The following is a 20,229-nucleotide window of genomic DNA, read 5'->3' as shown; positions in this document are numbered from 1 at the left end:
GAGCCCATTTAAAGCCCACCCCCAACCATCACCCACACACGGCAGCATGGCGGTGATGTTATCATCCTGATGGAGATCCAGCTTCATCCGCCTAACTTTCTCCTCAGAGTGAAAAGAATCATTGCAGAAAGCCGAAAATCTGTTTTTAATAAAGTTTACGGGGTTCCCACACCTCTTTTTTTTTTTTTTTTTTTTTTTTTGCCTGTCCCGTTTGGCTCTTTTGCATCAGAATTGTTGTCTAAAGGCAAAGAAAGATGCCCAACGGATTTACTTTACCAAACTGACCATCCCAGCCTTGCCGTAATGGTCCATTTGATTCACCTTTTATTGTTTATTTTATTTTCACTTACTGAATACGGGACAGACTTGACTGGGGGAAAGAAGGGGAGAAAGAAAGAGGGAAAGAGAAACAGCTGAGAAGAGGGACGGGGGAGAAGGGCAAAAGACAAAAACCAACAGAACGGGCAGAAAAAAAAATGCATATATCAATCACCTGGATCACCTGCTGAGAAAGAAAAAAGAAAGCAAGCAGCAGAGAACAAGAGTAATAGAATAAACAACATCACAATGATATATGGGAATATGACAGTAAATACTAAATATTAAACATTATTGTGCAGCACGTAAGATCAACAGAACACAGTGTGCTTTGAGGTAGGAGCCAAAAAGGGTGTAGTTTGTGGGTGTGATCACCCGTGTGTACACCTGTGAGCATGGACGCGCTTGTTTTTTTTTAAAAAAGGTTCCTTCATGTAATGATCTGCTAGAGGGTGTGGGGGGGCCACAGCCCCGTCCTCCAGGGCATGAAGCAGGTGTGGAGGAGATCAAAACTCCAGACATCCAGAGGCCCCCAGAACACAAGAGACCAAGGAAGACCAACAGAGGGGCAGCTGCGCCACTGTCCCGGGTTCCCACAACTCTGCAAGACAGAGGAGCGCAGAGAAGACCACGGGTCCAAAGAGCGAGCGTTAGCAAAGAGCGAGCGTTAGCAGGGCTGCAGAGCGAGTCCTTACAGAGACGCTCAGAGCACGGCGACCCACCGAGGACAAAGTCCCCGCTAAACAAGCAGGAACCTGCTGGAGCGTCGGCCTCATTTACGGCAATCATCTGCTGCTGTACAGGAAGAGCTCCCCCCAGGGTTTATAAACAAACACACACACAGTGACTTGCAGTCATTTCCTGCAGACTTTCACTAAGCCTCACGTCTGATTGAGGAAGAAGATCTGGATGTTTTCAGTCTTCAGGGAGTCGAGTCCTCGTGGTGATGAAGACGTTTCACATCTCCACAACACCACAGATACACCGAGTTCTGATAAAACTCATCATCATCCTGAAGATGTTGGAGGTGATTCACCTTTGCCAAGATTTCCTCCTCTGAGCAGGGAGCAGACAGCTTCCTGTCACACTGAGGAGGCGAGTGTGGCCACAGGGAAACAAAGAAAGTGTTACATTTCACTTCAGGTCACTTTCATTAAAGCCGCCGGGTACGACTCCGGTGAGGCTCCACTGCTCAGCAGGCATTCTCGTTATCATTAACTAAACTTTACTCATCATTAATGCTTGCAGACCGACTGGTCAGTGTGCTGGGCTTCGATGTTAAACACTGACTCATTATTACTGATGCATAGACTCACAGTTACAACCTGGCACTGGCACTGGCACAGCACGGCACAGGTGGAGCAGGAATACTCCACAGGAGGATTACTCCACGGGAGTAACCTGCACATTTAGTCATCACCACCGGTGACTGGGGCAGCCCTGCAGCCCTGCAGTGTTTATCGACTGCAGCGTCACGTTAACCTGAAAAAATCTGCTCTCCTGCTTTACTGCGACAAGCTCCGTATGCTCTGAACCTGCAGCTGCACGCAGGGAAACAATGACAACATCTCTATCCAGCATCAAAGTTTAATGCAGCATGTCTGGACTTACCCATAATGCATCTGTGGTTGTTTCAGTATCACCAAAGTGTGTCCTGCATCAAACCTCACCAGGAACAACTCAGAAAGTCTTCTAGACTCCGTTTGTGTTTAGACTGCACAGGCTGTAGCCCCACCCCCTCTGATTCAGTAGCCCCGCCCCCTGTGAAGGGCAGTGTGATCAGGAGTCAACGCTGCTGAGCCAGATCACTGTTCACCGACGTCATGAAACATTTTATGACTCCATAGATCAACTTTGACGACCACCTAATTTTCTTTCTGAGTCCTGGAATCACCCGGAATTCATCAAACTTCCTCAAGTTTCCTGGAATCTTCTAATGGACATTTCCCTGAAGTCCCTGGACTCTTATCACACTTCATAAATAAGTCTTGGAGTTTTTCTAAAGCTTCAATAAATCCAACGGCCAAATCTTCTAAAAGGATTCAGCAAACACTCCAAAAACACAGCTCAAACGTCCAAACCAGCAACGTTAAACGTTCTCCGGGACTCGAACAGCTGGAGCCTCTGCTTGGACTCCCCGTTTGTCCTGGGAGCGCTGTAACACTGCAGGTCCACAGGCAGCTGCAAATGGGCATTTGCTGCCTGCAGGAAGCAGCCTGCAGCTGTCTCAAACTGCAGGAAACATGCAACTCAGAGTGTTGCAGTCCAGCAGCAGCTGTAAGCAGACACACTACACACACACACATATGCACACACACAGAGTAAAAGCAGCCAATCAGGAGAGGATGACTTTATGACTGCCCGTTAACCAAGATGCAGAGCTTTTATTTCTGCGACTGACAGGAAGCTGGCTGACTGATGACCACAGGAGCCGGTAAAGTCCTAACGGTGCAGTGTCACAGAAAAACATCCGGCTGCAGCTCATTTAGTGCAAACACAGCAGCGCGCTCAGCCGGCCACCTCACCTGGGACACACCTGGCTTCAGGACAGCCTATGAGGAGGAAACAGCTTCAAACACGAGATGACTCAATCTGTTCCACCCTCTGGGTAAACAAACCACCTGCTGAACAACATGAAAGCAAGACATCAACTGCTAAAGGTCAAAGGTCACCCAGAAAAGAGCAGAGCTGCATTCTCGATGCTCCACCAGTCAGATAAGGAAGTCCCAGAGAGCTGATCATGTGGACGCTGAGTTTCACTGAGACTCGTCAGACCGAAGACGCTGAAAACCTTTGAGTTCTGAAAGGAGCTGAAGGTCAGAAACACTCTGGCTGAACCCGTTCCATCTCCACGCACCAACAGCTGATTTACGGCCTGCTGCCACCCACCTTTACTGAGGCTACGTCCTCCCGCCCACACTGAGACGGCATTTTGGGTCAAGGAAAACGCAGCGTGGTGAAAACGCTCCTGAAAGCAGAAACATTTGAAAACGCCGTTTTCGCAGTGTGGACAGCGAACCCGGAGACTTTTCGAAAACGATGACACATTTCAGTCATATGATGCAGTCATGTGACCAATTAAACCAAGATAGCGGAGGGCAGTACAGCAGTTGTTTTGTTTGCAGTTTTGACAGCCCTGTTAAAGATTACAGTTGTTGCCCGTTGCTTGAACACTATAAAGCCATGCTTAGACTAAAGTAACACAACTTGAAGCTTTTGTTACCATACCTCAAACACATGTACCCATACCTTAAACAAAAGCACTGCTTTGCACCCTAGTTGCAATTATGCAACACACATGGTCCTGCATACTACACTCTATTTCATACATAAGACACTTCGTTCAGAAAATGAAATTTCAGGGTGCCATTTGGAAAACACATGTATCCAAAATACAAAACACATCGGGTAATTGCAACCACTCAATACACACCTGAAGGCACTTACTTGCAAAACTGAACACCAATTAGCCAACCACAAAAATCCCTCAGTTTAGCCAATTCAAGAACTTTGCAAGCATGGATGGAGGGAGAGCAAGAGGAAGAGGAGGAGGAGGTCGAAGAGGCCATGCACGGACCCATATTTCTGATGATATAAGAGCAACTTTGGTGGACCATGTCATCAACCATGGCCTGACTATGAGGGAAGCTGGGCAGAGAGTCCACCCACATCCAAGCTGCTTCACAGTGGCATCTGTAATACGAACATTCAGACTAGAAAGCAGGTCTGTCTTCACCTCTCTGCCTTCTACTCTACTCAGATGGTTTCATAGCACTGTTCTACAGTATATCATCATATCAAGTGTGCAGGGTACTGCAGGGTGCTAATGCTGCTTTTGCAGCCAAAGTGGTAGTTTCTGTGAAACGTACCATGATTACTTATATTGAAGTACAGTGTTGTACAGTGGATGATACAGTATATACAGTAAAGTAAGCAAAGCGATGACAGTATGTGGTTGTATTTCTCTAGAATGACTCGAAGACCTTCTGGGGGAGGACGCCAACGCCTGTTCACACAACGGCAGGAACTCGCCGTCGTGGACCTAGTGAGGGCAGACAATGCCATCCGTCTCCACCAGCTACGAAAGCAAATACTTGCAGACAGGCGATTGTTCAGCAACATAAACCATGTGAGCATCACCACCATCAGACGCATCTTGGGAAAACTCAGCATCACCATGAAGCAGCTCTACAGAGTCCCATTTGAGAGAACCAGTGACGGGGTCAAAGGACTTCGAGCTGAATATGTACGGGTACGTGTAACTGTCCTTTACATGACAATACAGTATTGGTGAAATCCAGCAGCAGCTGAATATGTACCATATCAGTACCACATGGATCCATCCTGAGAGCTACACATGTACCTGTGTGATGGGTGAGGGTGCTGTATGTGTAGCACTGTAGTGCAGTAATATGTTCTCTTTGTTTTACAGAGAATCTCGGCCATGGATGGAGCTGCACAGCCTCATGAATTCATTTTCATTGATGAAGCTGGATTCGACCTGAGCAAAACAAGACGACGGGGTCGTAATGTAATTGGCCAAAGGGCAGTTGTGCACGTCCCAGGGCAGCGCGGGGGAAATATCACATTATGTGCCGCCATAAGCCTTCGAGGGCTTCTGCATCATCATGCAAAACTAGGTCCATACAATAGCCAACACATACTCACATTTCTAGATGCGCTCCATGATATAGTTGTACAGAACAGAGCAGATCAGCCCAGGTTTGTGGTGATATGGGATCATGTCAGTTTCCATCGGGCTGCTCTGGTCCAGGCCTGGTTCTCCAACCACAGCCAACTTGAAGTGGTATGCTTGCCCCCTTACTCACCATTTTTAAACCCTATAGAGGATTTTTTTAGGCTTGGAGATGGCGTGTATATGACCGCCAACCACATGCCCGCAAGCCTCTTCTGCAGGCAATGGAACAGGCCTGCAGCGACATTCAGGTGACAGCAATCCATGGATGGTTTCAACATGCAAGAGGATATTTTCCCCGGTGCCCAGCGGGAGAAGACACTGCTTGCGATGTCGATGAGGTCCTGTGGCCAGACCCCAACAGACGGCGGGATCCATGAGCCCACGTATGCACAATTGTCATGATGTTTTGTGTTTACAGTATAGTTTTTTGGTTTTTTTGCATGATCTGAATTCATGGTACTGCAGTGGACAATACTGAGTAGGCCTATTTGCTTTTTTGGTTGTTTGTGTCTCCTGAAAATGTGCCTTCTGAATAAACAATGAAAATCAAAGACTGCAGTGTTTTATATGAAGTAGACTAGTGTGTCCCCTGATCTGTAAGTGTTTGCATGTGATGCAGGTATGTGTCATTTTGTCAACAGAGTTACATTTTGACAGAGGAATGTTAGGTTTTGAGAGCAGAGTTTCCATTTGGCAGAGATGTGAATGGTATATTTCCCAGTGTTGTGTCATGTTTACTTGTGTTTAGAGTTTTGGCACAATGAGCGAAGTTTTGCAAAATGTGTTCAAGCAAAGGGCAAAAACTGTAATAGTTGAGCCGCCAGCTCATCTTTAAACCCAAGCAGCAGAAAAAAGTTCAAACTCTGAAAACTCAAAACGTTTGCTTTAAAGGCGACGCCCACACTTCATCGTTACCTGCTGACATCAGAAAGCAATGCGAGGAGTCGGATGGTCACAGAGGTAAGAAGCAGCTGCTGCTCATCAAACACAGAAACTGACGGCGCTAACGTGACGTTGAACATGATTTGAACTCCCCTGAGGGTAATGACTAGGAGTGGGTATTGATTATCGATTTATCGATTAAAATCGATTCTAGCTTGGATTACGTGATACGATTCATTAAAATCCTGAATCGATTTTTACATATAATTTTATTTTGCCCGAAACGCCAGAATCTCAGGTTAAACCTCACAAAATTTCAACAACCAGCAAACATTTAAAACAGTAAATGAGAGCAGGAACAGGCTTCTGCACAGAGACGTGAACACAAAGCTCGACCCGCCGACGCATCAGGATCATGTGACTTTCTCACCGACGATCTACTGCAGAATATTCTTATAAAATCTCAGGCCAGGAAAATCTTTTTCTGTTTTAACCTCACGTACTTTGACACAAAGGCCTCTGCTGTGATGCTCACACCGTTGATAAAGTCTCACAAGTGTCAGCTTTCTTCTAATAGATATAAAAAATGGAAATGCACTGATGCATGATCTGAATTATAATATTTCTGACTGAGGCAAAATTTCCCCGATTCAAATTGAATCGATTCTAGAAATCAGTGACGATACTCAGCCCTGGTTAAAACCTCAGAATCACTTCTTTTATTCCAGTATTTCCACCTTAAACCCGTCTCTGCATCTAATTTATTTATCTAATTTTTCTAATTTAAACCCTGAGTGTCCACAGCTCGTGTGCTCAGATCACAGCAGCTGGTCTACCTGCTCCATGACTGAAGAGCAGACACACCCACTTCACCACACACTCACTGTTGTAATTACACGTCAGCGAGGAGCTCACAGCCGGAGCGAGTGTCACGATAAGGAATGTTATTTTACTGTCACTGTGTTATCATTCATATGCACTGTCATTACAGAGCAAGCAGACTTTTACTAAGTAAAGCAGCTGAGCGATGCTGCAGCGTTCAGCGCTGTCGCCTCACAGCACCAAAGTCCGGGGTTCAACTCCAGTATCTGGGCGGTTTCCTCCAAACACGTGCAGTCAGTGTCTATGTGTTAGACTGGAGACCTGTCCAGGTGTACCTCTCACCCTGTGACAGCTGGGAGAGGCTCCACCCCCCTATCACTGAACTGGATAACCAAAAGAAAACGCATGGACGGATGATTAAAGCAGCTGAACGGCATGCTGGGTAGGAGGTGCTCTGTCTGCTGTAATGCAGCGTGATTTAACCTTGACTGAAGACTGTTTTCACCTGCAGGTGTCGCTGCAGCGTCATCCTCTCGCAGTTTCCTGTCCGACCCTGAACACATCCTGCCAGCTGTGACATCACTACAGACCCTGAACCGTGGAAAAGCTCCCCTCAGTAACCCTGCCCGCACAAATGTCTGCTCTCTGTAGGTTTTAAGCAACTTGAGTTCAATGAAATTATTTTATACAAATAATACAAAGTTAAACTACACAAATATTTAAAAAACAGTAAATTATTAAATTTAAAACCAAAAGAAAGAAACATTAAGATCACAACTAACAAAAGCAGTAAACAAAAAATAGTTTTAAACTAAATCTTTAAACTAAGTTTTCTTAAGCTTCGGTGGGTCTGGAGGTCAAAGGTCAGCAGTTTGTTTCTGGTATGCTGAGAATTAAAAGAGGAACTGGCCTTTTCTTTTCCTCCAAAACTTGTTTCCTGTGTGGAAACTGCAGGAAATGACACGCTGCACAGGACTTTTATTTTGGAGGACTCTGTAACATGTTGTTCTTTAACCGTTCCTGAACACTTATTTTTGCCTTTGTGCCATTTTACCAATCATTTCAATAAAAGTAAAGTCCAGGTGTTGTAAAAAGATATTTGATTACATTAAAGTCAACAATCAGAGACTTTATCAAAGGGTCATTTTCATAGTCTGGGGACTTACCTGTGTGGGAGGTGGGGCTGGTGCAGCCTCAGGTGTTGCAGGCTCGACCTGTGCTGCAGGGCTCGCTCTCGCTCCGACCAGAGCCTCCAGGTCCAGGTTCAGGTCCTGGATGGACTCGTAGATGTGGTGTGAATCCTCGCCCTTCCCTGAGTCCCGCCCCTCCTCATCGCTCTCCTCCACGCTCTCCTCCACGTTTGCTTCTTCCTCTGCCAGCTCCTCCTCATCTGGCTCTATTGGAGACTCGTGGCCATCCGGACGTCCTGCTGGGGATGAGGACATGTTGTGGAGGCTGCTGTGGGGCGGGATCACTGGTGTCTCCACCCGGATGGGCTGGGCTTGGGGCCGGGGCACTGAGAGGGGGTCTGCCGGACTGAAGCTGGGAACGCGAGGTTTCCCGGCATCCCTGGCGTCCTCCACGTAGCCTGACAGGTGAGGCGGCTTCTTGCCATCGGCAGAGTTTGCAGTTCTGTTGTTTGCTGTTGACCCGGGCTCTGCAGGGCCAGCAGGGGCCCCAGGTAGCCGAGGTGCCACATCTTGGAAGTCCAGCGGGACGCCAAATGTAGACATCCGATTTTCATTTTTGTGGTGCCTTTTGACCGCATCGGGTGTGAGTCTGATGGTCATGTCATCACTTGGTTTGGTTCTGGACTCTTCTAGAGGCTTTGGGATGAGGACAGGCACCACCACAGGGATTGGAGCCACGACAGGCAGCACCAGTTCGGGACTGGGAGGATCAGCAAAGTCCAGAGGAGACGGTAACTCCAATGGCAGCTCTTTGACATACTTGGCCGGAATGTAAAAGGGCTTGGAGCTGCGATCCTCCTGGACCTGCCACCAGTGGTTGTTGGTCTTCGCCAGGAGGATGTAGCGCTCATTGGGTTTGATTGTGACCAGCGCCCCATCCCGACCCTCGTACTCGTACCCAAATTCCACCAGAACCAGACCCAGACCTGAAAGAAAGGATCAGACAGAGGAACAGAAAAGTTTCAAGAAGCTGAATGTGATGACACAACGGGCCACAGATTTTAACCCAACCTTCTCAAAGCTGCTGTGTTCAGTTTTTGAGGTCAAAATGAGGTCCGGTTCACTTCCTGAAGCTATATGTAGTTTTAAAGAAGGCAGACGAGCTGGTCACGAGCAGGGAGATGGCAGTAATGTGAAGCACATGTGCTCATGAGCTGTGACTGTAAACATGCAGACGCGCCAGAGCAGCGCCATCGAACGCTCCTCTACAGCTTCATCAGGCCTTAATGTGGTGATTTCATCCAATCAGAGTCTAAATAAGCTGGAGTTCACCTGCAACAGTAGGGTGACTCACCTTTGCTCTGCAAGGAGGATGTTGCTGCCATTTTGACAACCCTGGGCTTTTCAGGCCCCGCCCCCTCGGGAAGATCTAATCTGAAGGTAACTGGTCAAAGATCACTCCTGATCCTACACCCCCGTCCTAAAGGAAAAAATAAACAAACACACAAAATAAAAACAATGCCTAGCAAACAGACAAAAATACAAACACACCTACACGAGTATTTTTGAACACGCAGCTGTTTCGTCTACGTAAACGGCGTTTCGAATCACCGAAAACAGAGTTTTTTTAAAACTCCTTTTTTGCGTTTACATGTGGACGAGGAATACAGAGTTCGTCACGCAACGTCAAAGGTATGTGCCTTTTTTCACGTCACGCTGTGGCCACGTTATTGTTTACATGAGATGAATTGCAGAATGACAGATAGAGACAAAATACTGTTAATCTGACTGTCTGCAGGTTTACACGCAGTTACTGTCCCTCCATTTACAAAGGCAGAGGCGTCACGGTGTGATTATTTTACATGTAGTTGTTTTTTTCCTGTGTAATAATATTCAACATTGCTGTCATACATTTTTCAAAAAATGCCTCTCTGTGCAAAATGGGTTTAAAAACATAAACAGCTGTGGGATCCTGTTTGTCTCTGATTCTGCAGGGAGACATACCTCAGCACCTGTGCAGGTAAAACCAAAGGGAAGATTTGCTTCACCATATTTTCTAGTCTCTAGTCAGTGATGCTTCAGCTCCTGCTTTGCGTTTGTGTGGGAGCCCGTGCTAGCAGTGCGTAAGTGCCCTTCCCCCTAACCCTATTCCTTTTTTTCCTTTTCATACTGCAGCGCCCCCCCCGCAATGGCTCTGCGTCCCCCTAGGGGGCGGGCCCCACACTTTGGGAAGCTCTGGTGATCATAATTAATTCCTGTTAAACGTGTTAATGCAGAGCTTCCCAAAGTGTGGGGCCCGCCGCCTAGGGGGACGCAGAGCCATTGCGGGGGGGGGGGGGGGTATGAAAAGGAAAAAATAAATAAGTAAACGCTTGGACACTGCTAGCACGGGGCTCCCACACAAACGCAAAGCAGGAGCTGAAGCATCGCTGAATATGTTTCCAAACCAACTTCATCTTAAGCCTAGAGAAGACTAGAAAATATGGTGAAGCAAATCTGCCCTTTGGTTTCACCTGCACAAGTGCCGAGGTAGGTCTCCCTGCAGGATTGGTTTTCCCTGCGTTGGGAGCAGCGCTGGGCTGTTCAAATCACGGACAAACAGGATCCCACATTCTTGATTTTTAGTTCACAAACACTTGTTGTAATGACTATCTACTCCTGACATTTTGGAGATGTTTGCTCTTTATACAGTAAAGTTTCATTCATTTCATTTCATTTATTTGTTCATTTTCAGGCACAACAAATACCTATATTGAACATAAAATACACAAAACAAAAAACAAAAATTGCCTGAAAAAGGAGTGGGACGAAGAAAACTTATTAAATCCCACCCCTATACTCACTCATCAACAAAAAAAAACAATAAACTTCCCGCAGCTACGCCCATCATTGCATACAGACCCATCAACAGCCCCGGGCAGATACAAGCATCTAAGCGGCAGCTCGCAACCAACAATTAGAGCCTTCATAACTGAATACAGAATATATAAATTATAAATTGCATTACCACAGGTAACAGGCAGTAATAACTACAAGTAACAAACACACATACATATACATACATATATATCTACACACACAAGTACATATATGTACATACATACGCACACTTTTTTATTTTTTTTATTTTGGAATCCATACCAGCAATGGTAAGAGAACAGACATTACAGAGCACACTAAAAGCATCATTGAGTATACTGTGACCAGACCAACTGTTTGTAGAGAAATTTAAATCTATGAATATTTTTGCATTGTTTCAATTGTAAACTCAGACTGTTCCAGATTTTCACACCACATACAGACACACAAAAGCCTTTACGGGTTGTTCGAGTTCTGGGTAATTTGAATTCTCCAAAGCCTCTCACATTATAAACCTTTTCTCGAATTTCAAATCTAGTTTGTAAATTTGCCGGTAAACGTTTAGTAAAAGCTTTATACAAAATTATGGATGTATTGTAATTAACCAGATCCTGGAATTTAAGTAACTTTGCCTGAAGAAAGAATTTGTGAGTATGATCTAGATAACCAGCCTTGTGAATAATACGCAGTGCTCGTTTCTGTACTGTGACTAATGGATTAGTTGTATTTTTATATGTGTTTCCCCACACTTCCACACAATATGTAAGATATGGAAGAACCAGGGTACAGTACAGAGTACGAAGTGCATCTTTATCAAGGAATTGTTTCACTTTGTTCAAAACTGCGAGGCTTCTGGAAATTTTGGTTTTTATGTGTCTGACGTGGGGTTTCCATGAAATTTTATTATCAATTACGACTCCCAAAAATTTGTTTTCACTCACATTATCAATTGGTACACCTTCAATGATAATTGGTAATTCTACATTATATTTTAAATTACCAAAAAACATTGCTTTAGTTTTATTTATATTTAATGATAATTTATTTATGTCCATCCATTTTTTTATTAATTGTAGCTCCCTGTTTACAGTCATTACAAGATCAGTATAATCATCGCTACTGAAAAATATGTTGGTGTCATCTGCGAACAGTATGAGTTTAAGTACTTGAGAAACATCAAAAATATCATTTATGTATACATTGAAAAGTTTTGGTCCCAACACTGACCCTCGGGGAACACCACATGTAATACCAAGTTTCTCTGAATGGTAATGCCCTATGCTAACATATTGTTCCCGACCCGTTAGGTAACTTTTTAACCAGTTACCAGCTTTCCCTCGAATACCATATCTTTCCAATGTATCCAGTAAAATTGAGTGATTAATTGTGTCGAAGGCCTTTTTGAGATCAACAAAAATACCAACTGCATATTTATTTTTATCCAGTGTATCAGTAATTTTTTCTACTGCCTCAATTATCGCCATTGAGGTGGTTCTTTGCGTTCTGAAACCATACTGACCAACATTTATTATTTGATGTTTTTCAAGGAATTTTTCTAATCTTGAATTAAAAAGTTTTTCTAGAATTTTTGAGAATTGAGGCAGTAGAGAAATAGGCCTATAATTGGTAAAACTGTGTTTGTCATTACTTTTATATAGTGGTATTACTTTCGCAATTTTCATTTTTTTTGGAAAACAACCGGACTGAAATGATAAATTACAGATATATGTTAAGGGACTAGCAATATTCAGAATAACCTGTTTAACTACAGACATATTTATGTCATGATAATCCATTGAAGACTTACTTTTACATTTTAATGTGATATTTATTACTTCTTGCTCATTTGTAGCTGAGAGGAACAGTGAAAAGGGATTTGATTTTATATTACTGATACTTTCATTTTTATGACACGGGATGTCCGCTGCTAGTTCAGGGCCAACATTTATGAAGAATTTATTGAACCCATCGACAATATTACTCATGTTGTGATTTTCACCATTTGCATCAGTAAAATATTCAGGATATGATGTTCCAGAAGATCCTTGTTTAATTAAGTTGTTTAACACATCCCAAGTTCCTTTTATATTGTTTTTATTTTCATATAATCTTCTTCTATAATAAAGTTGTTTGCTCGTTCTTATAATATCAGTCAATTTATTTCTATATGCTTTATATCTTTGTTCCACTTCTTTTGTTTTTACTTTGATAAACTGTTTATACAGATTGTTTTTCTTTTTGCAAGCATTAATAATTCCTTTTGTGAGCCAAGGACTTTTTATCTTTTTTTTCTTTGTCATGTGTTCGTTTACAGGACAATGTTTATTGTACCACATAGTAAAAATATCTAGAAAATTATCATAAGCCTTGTCCACATCTGACTCTTCATACACCGAACTCCAATCTTGTTGTGCTAAATCGAAATTGAAGGCATGAATTGCTTCTTCATTTATTGTTCGCTTTTCTATCATGATCTTGGTATCTATTTTTTTTAAATCACAGTCACACAAAGTAAAAACTGGTAAGTGGTCAGTTTTTTTTCAAAAAGGTCTCAAAGACTTTAGAGTCAGACCTGTTACAGATCGTCAACTTTTCTTTATTATCAGGTGTGTTTCCAGAATCACTAAAAACTGCTGTAATCAAACCTATACTGAAAAAGGACAATCTTGACAAGACACAAATGAACAACTACAGGCCGATCTCAAATCTCCCATTTTTAAGTAAGATCATTGAAAAAGCAGTTTCTCAACAGCTCAATTACTTCTTAAAACAGAATAATTGCTACGATGCCTTCCAGTCAGGTTTTAGACAGAACCACAGCACTGAAACCGCTCTGACCAAAGTGTTCAATGACATATGTCTGAATACAGACAGTGGAAAAATGTCAGTCTTAGTTTTACTGGATCTCAGTGCAGCATTTGATACAGTTGACCACAACATATTACTCAAACGACTGGAGAACTGGGCAGGTCTTTCAGGAACTGTACTAAACTGGTTCAAAACATACTTAGAAAACAGGAAATACTTTGTATCAATAGGTAACTTCACATCTGAGCAGACAAGTATCACATGTGGAGTTCCCCAAGGTTCCATCTTGGGACCCCTTCTGTTTAACATCTACATGCTCCCACTGGCACAGATTATAAACAACAACAAAATAAACTATCACAGCTATGCAGATGACACACAAATATATATCACAATGTCACCAGGAGACCGAGGCCCTGTACAGGCTCTTGGTAAATGCATTGAGGAAATCAATGACTGGTTGTGCCACAATTTTCTCCAGCTAAACAAAAATAAAACTGAGGTAATAGTCTTTGGCGCCAAAGAAAAACGATTACAGGCCACCAGAGAACTTCAATCTACACACCTAAAAACCACAAACCAGGCGAGAAATTTGGGTGTAGTGATGGATGCAGACCTAAACTTAGAAAAACACATTAAGACAATAACAAAGTCAGCTTACTATCACCTCAAGAATATTTCAAGGATAAAAGATCTGATGTCTCAACAGGACCTGGAAAAACTAGTCCATGCATTCATCTTTAGTAGGCTTGATTACTGTAACAGCATCTTTACAGGTCTACCTAAAAAATCAGTCAGACAACTACAGCTCATTCAGAACTCTGCTGCTCGAGTCCTCACTAAGACCAAAAAAGTGGACCACATCAGTCCAGCTCTGAGGTCTTTACACTGGCTGCCTGTCCGTCAGAGGATAGACTTTAAAGTTCTGATGCTGGTCTATAAAGCTCTGAATGGTTTAGGACCAAAATACATCAGTGACCTCCTGACCCAGTATGAACCATCCAGATCCCTCAGGTCATCTGGATCCGGTCTTTTATCAGTTCCCAGAGTCAGAACCAGACACGGAGAAGCTGCATTCAGCTTTTATGCTCCTTATATCTGGAACAAACTCCCAGAAAGCCTCAGATCAGCTGAAACACTCAGTTTATTTAAATCCAGGTTGAAGACTCACCTGTTCTCAGCTGCATTTGAATAAAGCACCAAATCCACACTTTTAAGCTTAAATTTCAAAACTTACATTTAACTACTGATTTTATCTACTGTTCTGATTTTATCTGTTTTGATTTTATATACTGTTTTGTTTGTTTGTTAATTAGTTAGTTAGTTTATTTGCTTGTTTTAATCAATTTTAAATCATGCTTTTTATTTGTTTTTGTTTCTAATGTCTCTGTAAAGCACTTTGAATCACCTTGCTGTTGAATTGTGCTATACAAATAAACTTGCCTTGCCTTGCTTTGCCTTATATCACAGACAGCGGGATACAAATAACATCAGGCTGATCCTGCCACGATTTGTTCAAATCACAGACAAACAGGATCCCACAGCTGTTTATGTTTTTAAACCCATTTTGCACAGAGAGGCATTTTTTGAAAAATGTATTGACAGCAATGTTGAACATTATTACACAGGAAAAAACCAACCACACGTAAAATAATCCCACCGTGACGCCTCTGCCTTTGTAAATGGAGGGACAGTAACTGCGTGTAAAGCCTGCAGACAGTCAGATTAACAGTATTTTGTCTCTCTGTCATTCTGCAATTCATCTCATGTAAACAATAACGTGGCCACAGCGTGACGTGAAAAAAGGCACATACCTTTGACGTTGCGTGATGAACTCTGTATTACTCGTCCACACGTAAACGCAAAAAAGGAGTTTAAAAAAATTTCGGTGATTGGAAACACCGTTTACGTGTGGAAGAAAGGTCCAAACGCATAGAAACAGCTGCGTTTTCAAAAATACATGTGTAGGTGCGGACGTAGCATAAAAGAGTTACTAGTTTATTTTATTACTACCTGTAATTTATTGCAGTTTACTTGTATTTGCTTAATTGTTTACTAAATGTTTGAGGTGTGAAATAAACTGCAATGGAGCAAAATATGGGCGTGTGTGGTTGGAGGATGTTTTGTGCGTGCGTGGGGGGGACGGACCATTTTTCTTGTAAAACAAAGCAAAAAAAGTTTGGGAACCACTGTGTTAGTGGATGAGAGCGGTGCAGAAACCAGGAGGCGTGCTGATTCAGTTGGTGTTCCTACTCAAAGCCTCTGTCTGATGATACCATCAGGTAGATGCTGGCGAGCTCGTGGAAACACCTGTATAACCCGTCTGTGGGCGTTTCTGTCTGATGAGCTGTGAGAGCTGAGCCAACTGTAGCACATCTACAAACCACAGTTTTGGGCGCCACCGCATTATATCAACATAGAACCGTAAGCTAACCCAGCAGACCTGCCTTTTCACTGCAGGCACAGCGAGAACATGGCCGCTGCTCACAGTCTTTGTCTTCTTAAGCACCCGAGGCTCACTTACACATTTCACGCTTTTCATCCAACATTCACACTGAAAAATGCATCAGAGAGCAACTTGGGTTCGTACCTTGCCCAAGGCTATCTGTCTTTCCTCCATGTCTGTAAGATTCTAGTTTCCCTGACTCACGTTTCTAACAGCTGTAGAACGAACGTCTCTGAATGAATGAAAGTCTCTAACACTGAGGAAAGGACAGACTGTCTTCATGGACTGAAAGCAGAGGAATGACAGTTATCAGCTCCTCTGCTTTCATGTCAGAACAGGTCAAAGTGAGGTCTGAACTCCTCCCACAGCCCCGAAGCAAAAACACTGCAGTCCACTTAACAAACATCACATTTATCTCCCAGCGCAGTGAAGGAGTTAACGCTGCTGTGTTTCATTAACCAAAGACAAACAGTTGGAACAAATCAATGGCTAAAATAGGTTAGCTCTGTTTCACACAGAGAGTCCGAGGAAGCAGACTGCAGGCTGAAGCCCGTCTGCTTTCAGTTTTTCAGTCCTTTGTGTGAAACCCTCACTGAACATTCAAGGTTTATTTTTCCTCATATCCGTGTAAACTACATAAAACTAACACACGAGGACAAAAACAGTGATGAAATGTATCGACACTTCAGTTAAAACGAGACGAAAACATTCTGGACAGATGAGATCCAATCAGAACTAATTAGGTTAACTAACATTAACTGATTAGGTTTATTTACTTTTCCGGCTCTTTGAAACGTCGGCAATAAGGTTTTTAAATGGACTCACAATGAGGTGGAGTTGTTGCTGCGAGTAACACAAAAGTACAAAGTTGCAAAAGCGAGTGAGAATTAAAGAATTTGAAGAAAAGCTCTCTGAAGCGCGTACAGACTGATATTAATCTTTAACAGGGCAGTCAAACAAAACAACTGCTGTATAATGTCCTCCGCTATCTTAGTTTAATTGGTCACATGACTGCATCACATGACTAAAATGTGAGACTCAGATTTAGCCATTCTTATATTTGCTTGTTCTTATGTTTTTGTATTTTTCCACACCTCCGTTGCTTGTGAAGCTCGCACACAAGAATTTCACTCGCGTGTTCTGTACCCGTGTACCTGCACATATGATGTGAAAATAAAAGTGATCTGATGTGTCATTGTTTTCAAAAAGTCTGCGGTTGCGCTGTCCGCACTGCGACACAAAAGAACAAACAGTTTTCAAATGTATGTGTTTTCGAGTGTGTTTTTCTTGAATGAAAAGGCCGTCTCAGTGTGGACGGGAGGGCAAAACAGAGAGAAAATTATGCGTTTTCAAACGAGAACGTATTAGTGCGGATGTAGCCTAAGTGTGCTGCAGTCTCCTGATGTTTAGTCGACAAGAAACCTGCTGTCAGAATTAACACTGCTTGAAAACTCGAGTCTATGCGGGCTGAACCCTCTGCTGAAGCCTCTGGTGGACAGTAGAGGGACTGCAGGGTTTGGTCAGTGCTCATTTTTCAACCTTGGGGTGGGGGGTGGTAGGTGCGACTAGAATGTACTGCACCAATAGGAGGAACAAAACTCAGGTGTGAAGCACATGCAAAGGCATTTGAGGTGATTGTGACTGAAATGATGAACCTGGACCTGCATCCTCAGCATCAAACATCGCCACACGCAGACAGAGCTGTGAATATTTGGACATACAGGACGTAGTTTTGTCCGTCCTGAAATCTGAGTCTGAGCTGAGGAGCATGCGCTGCATCACTACCCTGGTTTGAAGTTTGGCAGTTCACGTGCTCCCTGCCTGTTCCTTGAAGGGTCTCTGCACTCGAGCAGCACCTGAGTCTGTGTTTTGATTTAATTGGACAGAGAGAAGCAGGTGAACTGCAATGCAGCAGAGGTTATGTTGACTTGGACGCCTGTCCGAGATGTAACATGCCTCGTTCAGCCACTCAGAGGGAGTGCGAGGGATCTCCTGAGCTACAGCCACCCTGTCTGCAGTACGGGGCTATTTCCCTCCCAGCAGCCTCTGAGCCAGGCATTCGCTTAGAACAATAGCAGGAGGCTGATCTCAGGGCAGCTCTGTTTACACAGGGAAGCGCCTGCACTTCCTGTCTGCTGCAAGCCCCGCCCACACAGCGGCATTGACCTCACCCCTCAATGACATCACATAGCGGTGTGTTTCCTGTCTTTGTGAAGGAACAACAGTGTGTGTGTGCTCACAGAGCAGCGGGACAGCCAAACATTTTCTCTGGCCCAGAGCTTTCAGCAAACATCCAATCAGCTGCTCTTTCATCAATGGACCTGGAAGCGACTGGCCTCAAACCTGTGAACTCTGGGCTCCTGTTACCCTCCTGCTACCCCACTCGTTACCCTGCTGCTACCCCACTCGTTACCCTGCTGCTACCCCCACTCTTTACCCTGCTGCTACCCCACTCTTTACCCTGCTGCTACCCCCACTCTTTAGCCTGCTGCTACCCCACTCGTTACCCTGCTGCTACCTCACTCTTTAGCCTGCTGCTACCCCACTCGTTACCCTGCTGCTACCCCACTCTTTACCCTCCTGCTACCCCACTCTTTAGCCTACTGCTACCCCACTCTTTACCCTCCTGCTACCCCACTCTTTACCCTGCTGCTACCCCACTCTTTACCCTCCTGCTACCCCACTCTTTACCCTGCTGCTACCCCACTCTTTAGCCTGCTGCTATCCCACTCTTTATCCTGCTGCTACCCCACTCTTTACCCTCCTGCTACCCCACTCTTTACCCTCCTGCTACCCCACTCTTTACCCTCCTGCTACCCACTCTTTACCCTCCTGCTACCCCACTCTTTACCCTGCTGCTACCCCACTCTTTAGCCTGCTGCTACCCCACTCTTTAGCCTGCTGCTACCCCACTCTTTACCCTCCTGCTACCCCACTCTTTACCCTGCTGCTACCCCACTCTTTACCCTGCTGCTACCCCACTCTTTACCCTCCTGCTACCCCACTCTTTACCCTGCTGCTACCCCACTCTTTACCCTCCTGCTACCCCACTCTTTAGCCTGCTGCTACCCCACTCTTTACCCTCCTGCTACCCCACTCTTTACCCTGCTGCTACCCCACTCTTTACCCTGCTGCTACCCCACTCTTTACCCTCCTGCTACCCCACTCTTTACCCTGCTGCTACCCCACTCTTTACCCTCCTGCTACCCCACTCTTTAGCCTGCTGCTACCCCACTCTTTACCCTCCTGCTACCCCACTCTTTACCCTGCTGCTACCCCACTCTTTACCCTCCTGCTACCCCACTCTTTACCCTGCTGCTACCCCACTCTTTACCCTCCTGCTACCCCACTCTTTGTACAGCAGTGGAGTATGTGACTGATGTTGTGCTGTTTTCAGTGGACCGTGTTGATTTCTAGAAGAAAATCATGATTACTGATTATTATTTCTCGTGAATTGTTAGTCCGTCCTTCTGGTTTTCAGTGATCTGAGGTTTTTTGATGTACAAAAACCATGAAGGAATTCACTCATTCATAAACAGGACCTTAAGAATCTTACTGTAATTTTGTTCATTTATTTATGACTTCAGTCATTTTTAATAATTATTATTGTTGTTTTTTCTCCTGCTGTTTGTTTGTTGCCGTTGCAAAGACAAATAAAGTTTTATTTTTGAAATCCATTGTTTTCTATTTAAACACCTGGGACAGGTGAGTTTCAGAGACGCTGGTATGTTGGAATGCTGCTGCCCCTCCCCCTCCTCATGCACTGTGATTGTGTCTCTGCGGCACCAGCAGGCTGGTATGTGACACACACACACACACACACACACACACACACACACACACACACACACACTGCTCTGTGTGACCACAGGAGCGAAGCATGTGAAAAAATAAACTGGAGGGTTTGTGGCGGGACACACCCTGTCCACCAATCAGAAAAGATAAAACATTTAAAGGAGAATCTGTGAGGGCCTCGTCAGCCATCCGTCAAGTGACATCATACACCCAGCAGCCAATCCCAGCTCGCTTAATCTAAAAACCGTTCAACCTTTACCCCATGTGAGAGCGGGTGTGGTCACAGCACACAGAAATAAACGAGTCCAGGTCATAAATCTGTCTGCTGGCTCCGCCCACACGAGGCTGGAACCAAACCGACGCTGACAGGAATGCACAGAGTCACACACATAAGCATCACACACTCTCAGCACAAACACACGGCTCTGACTGGCTGGCACCTGCCGCGCTCTCCTCGCACGCTGTTTCAA

General features: G+C 44.3%; 1 protein-coding gene across 2 annotated transcripts in view; it reads right to left on the bottom strand.

Moving 5' to 3' along the window:
- Positions 1–20,229, bottom strand: part of LOC146672355 (rho GTPase-activating protein 27-like) — a 42,631-nt gene that overhangs the window by 19,472 nt on the left and 2,930 nt on the right. For both annotated transcript variants that reach the window (XM_085404937.1, XM_085404938.1), the window contains exons 2-3: positions 9,206–9,331; positions 7,888–8,837 (exon numbers count right to left, since the gene is read on the bottom strand). In XM_085404937.1, the coding sequence (XP_085261063.1) occupies positions 7,888–8,837; positions 9,206–9,236 (981 nt within the window). In that variant the 5' untranslated portion in view covers positions 9,237–9,331. The remainder of the gene's footprint in view (positions 1–7,887; positions 8,838–9,205; positions 9,332–20,229) is intronic.

This window comes from Rhamphochromis longiceps, linkage group LG4 (genome assembly GCF_057381845.1).
Source record: "Rhamphochromis longiceps isolate RC_006_pf linkage group LG4, R_longiceps_female_GT1.1, whole genome shotgun sequence".
Lineage (NCBI taxonomy): Eukaryota > Metazoa > Chordata > Actinopteri > Cichliformes > Cichlidae > Rhamphochromis > Rhamphochromis longiceps.
The sequence above is the reverse complement of the archived record's forward strand: the minus strand, read 5'-3'. Positions and strand labels throughout refer to the sequence as shown.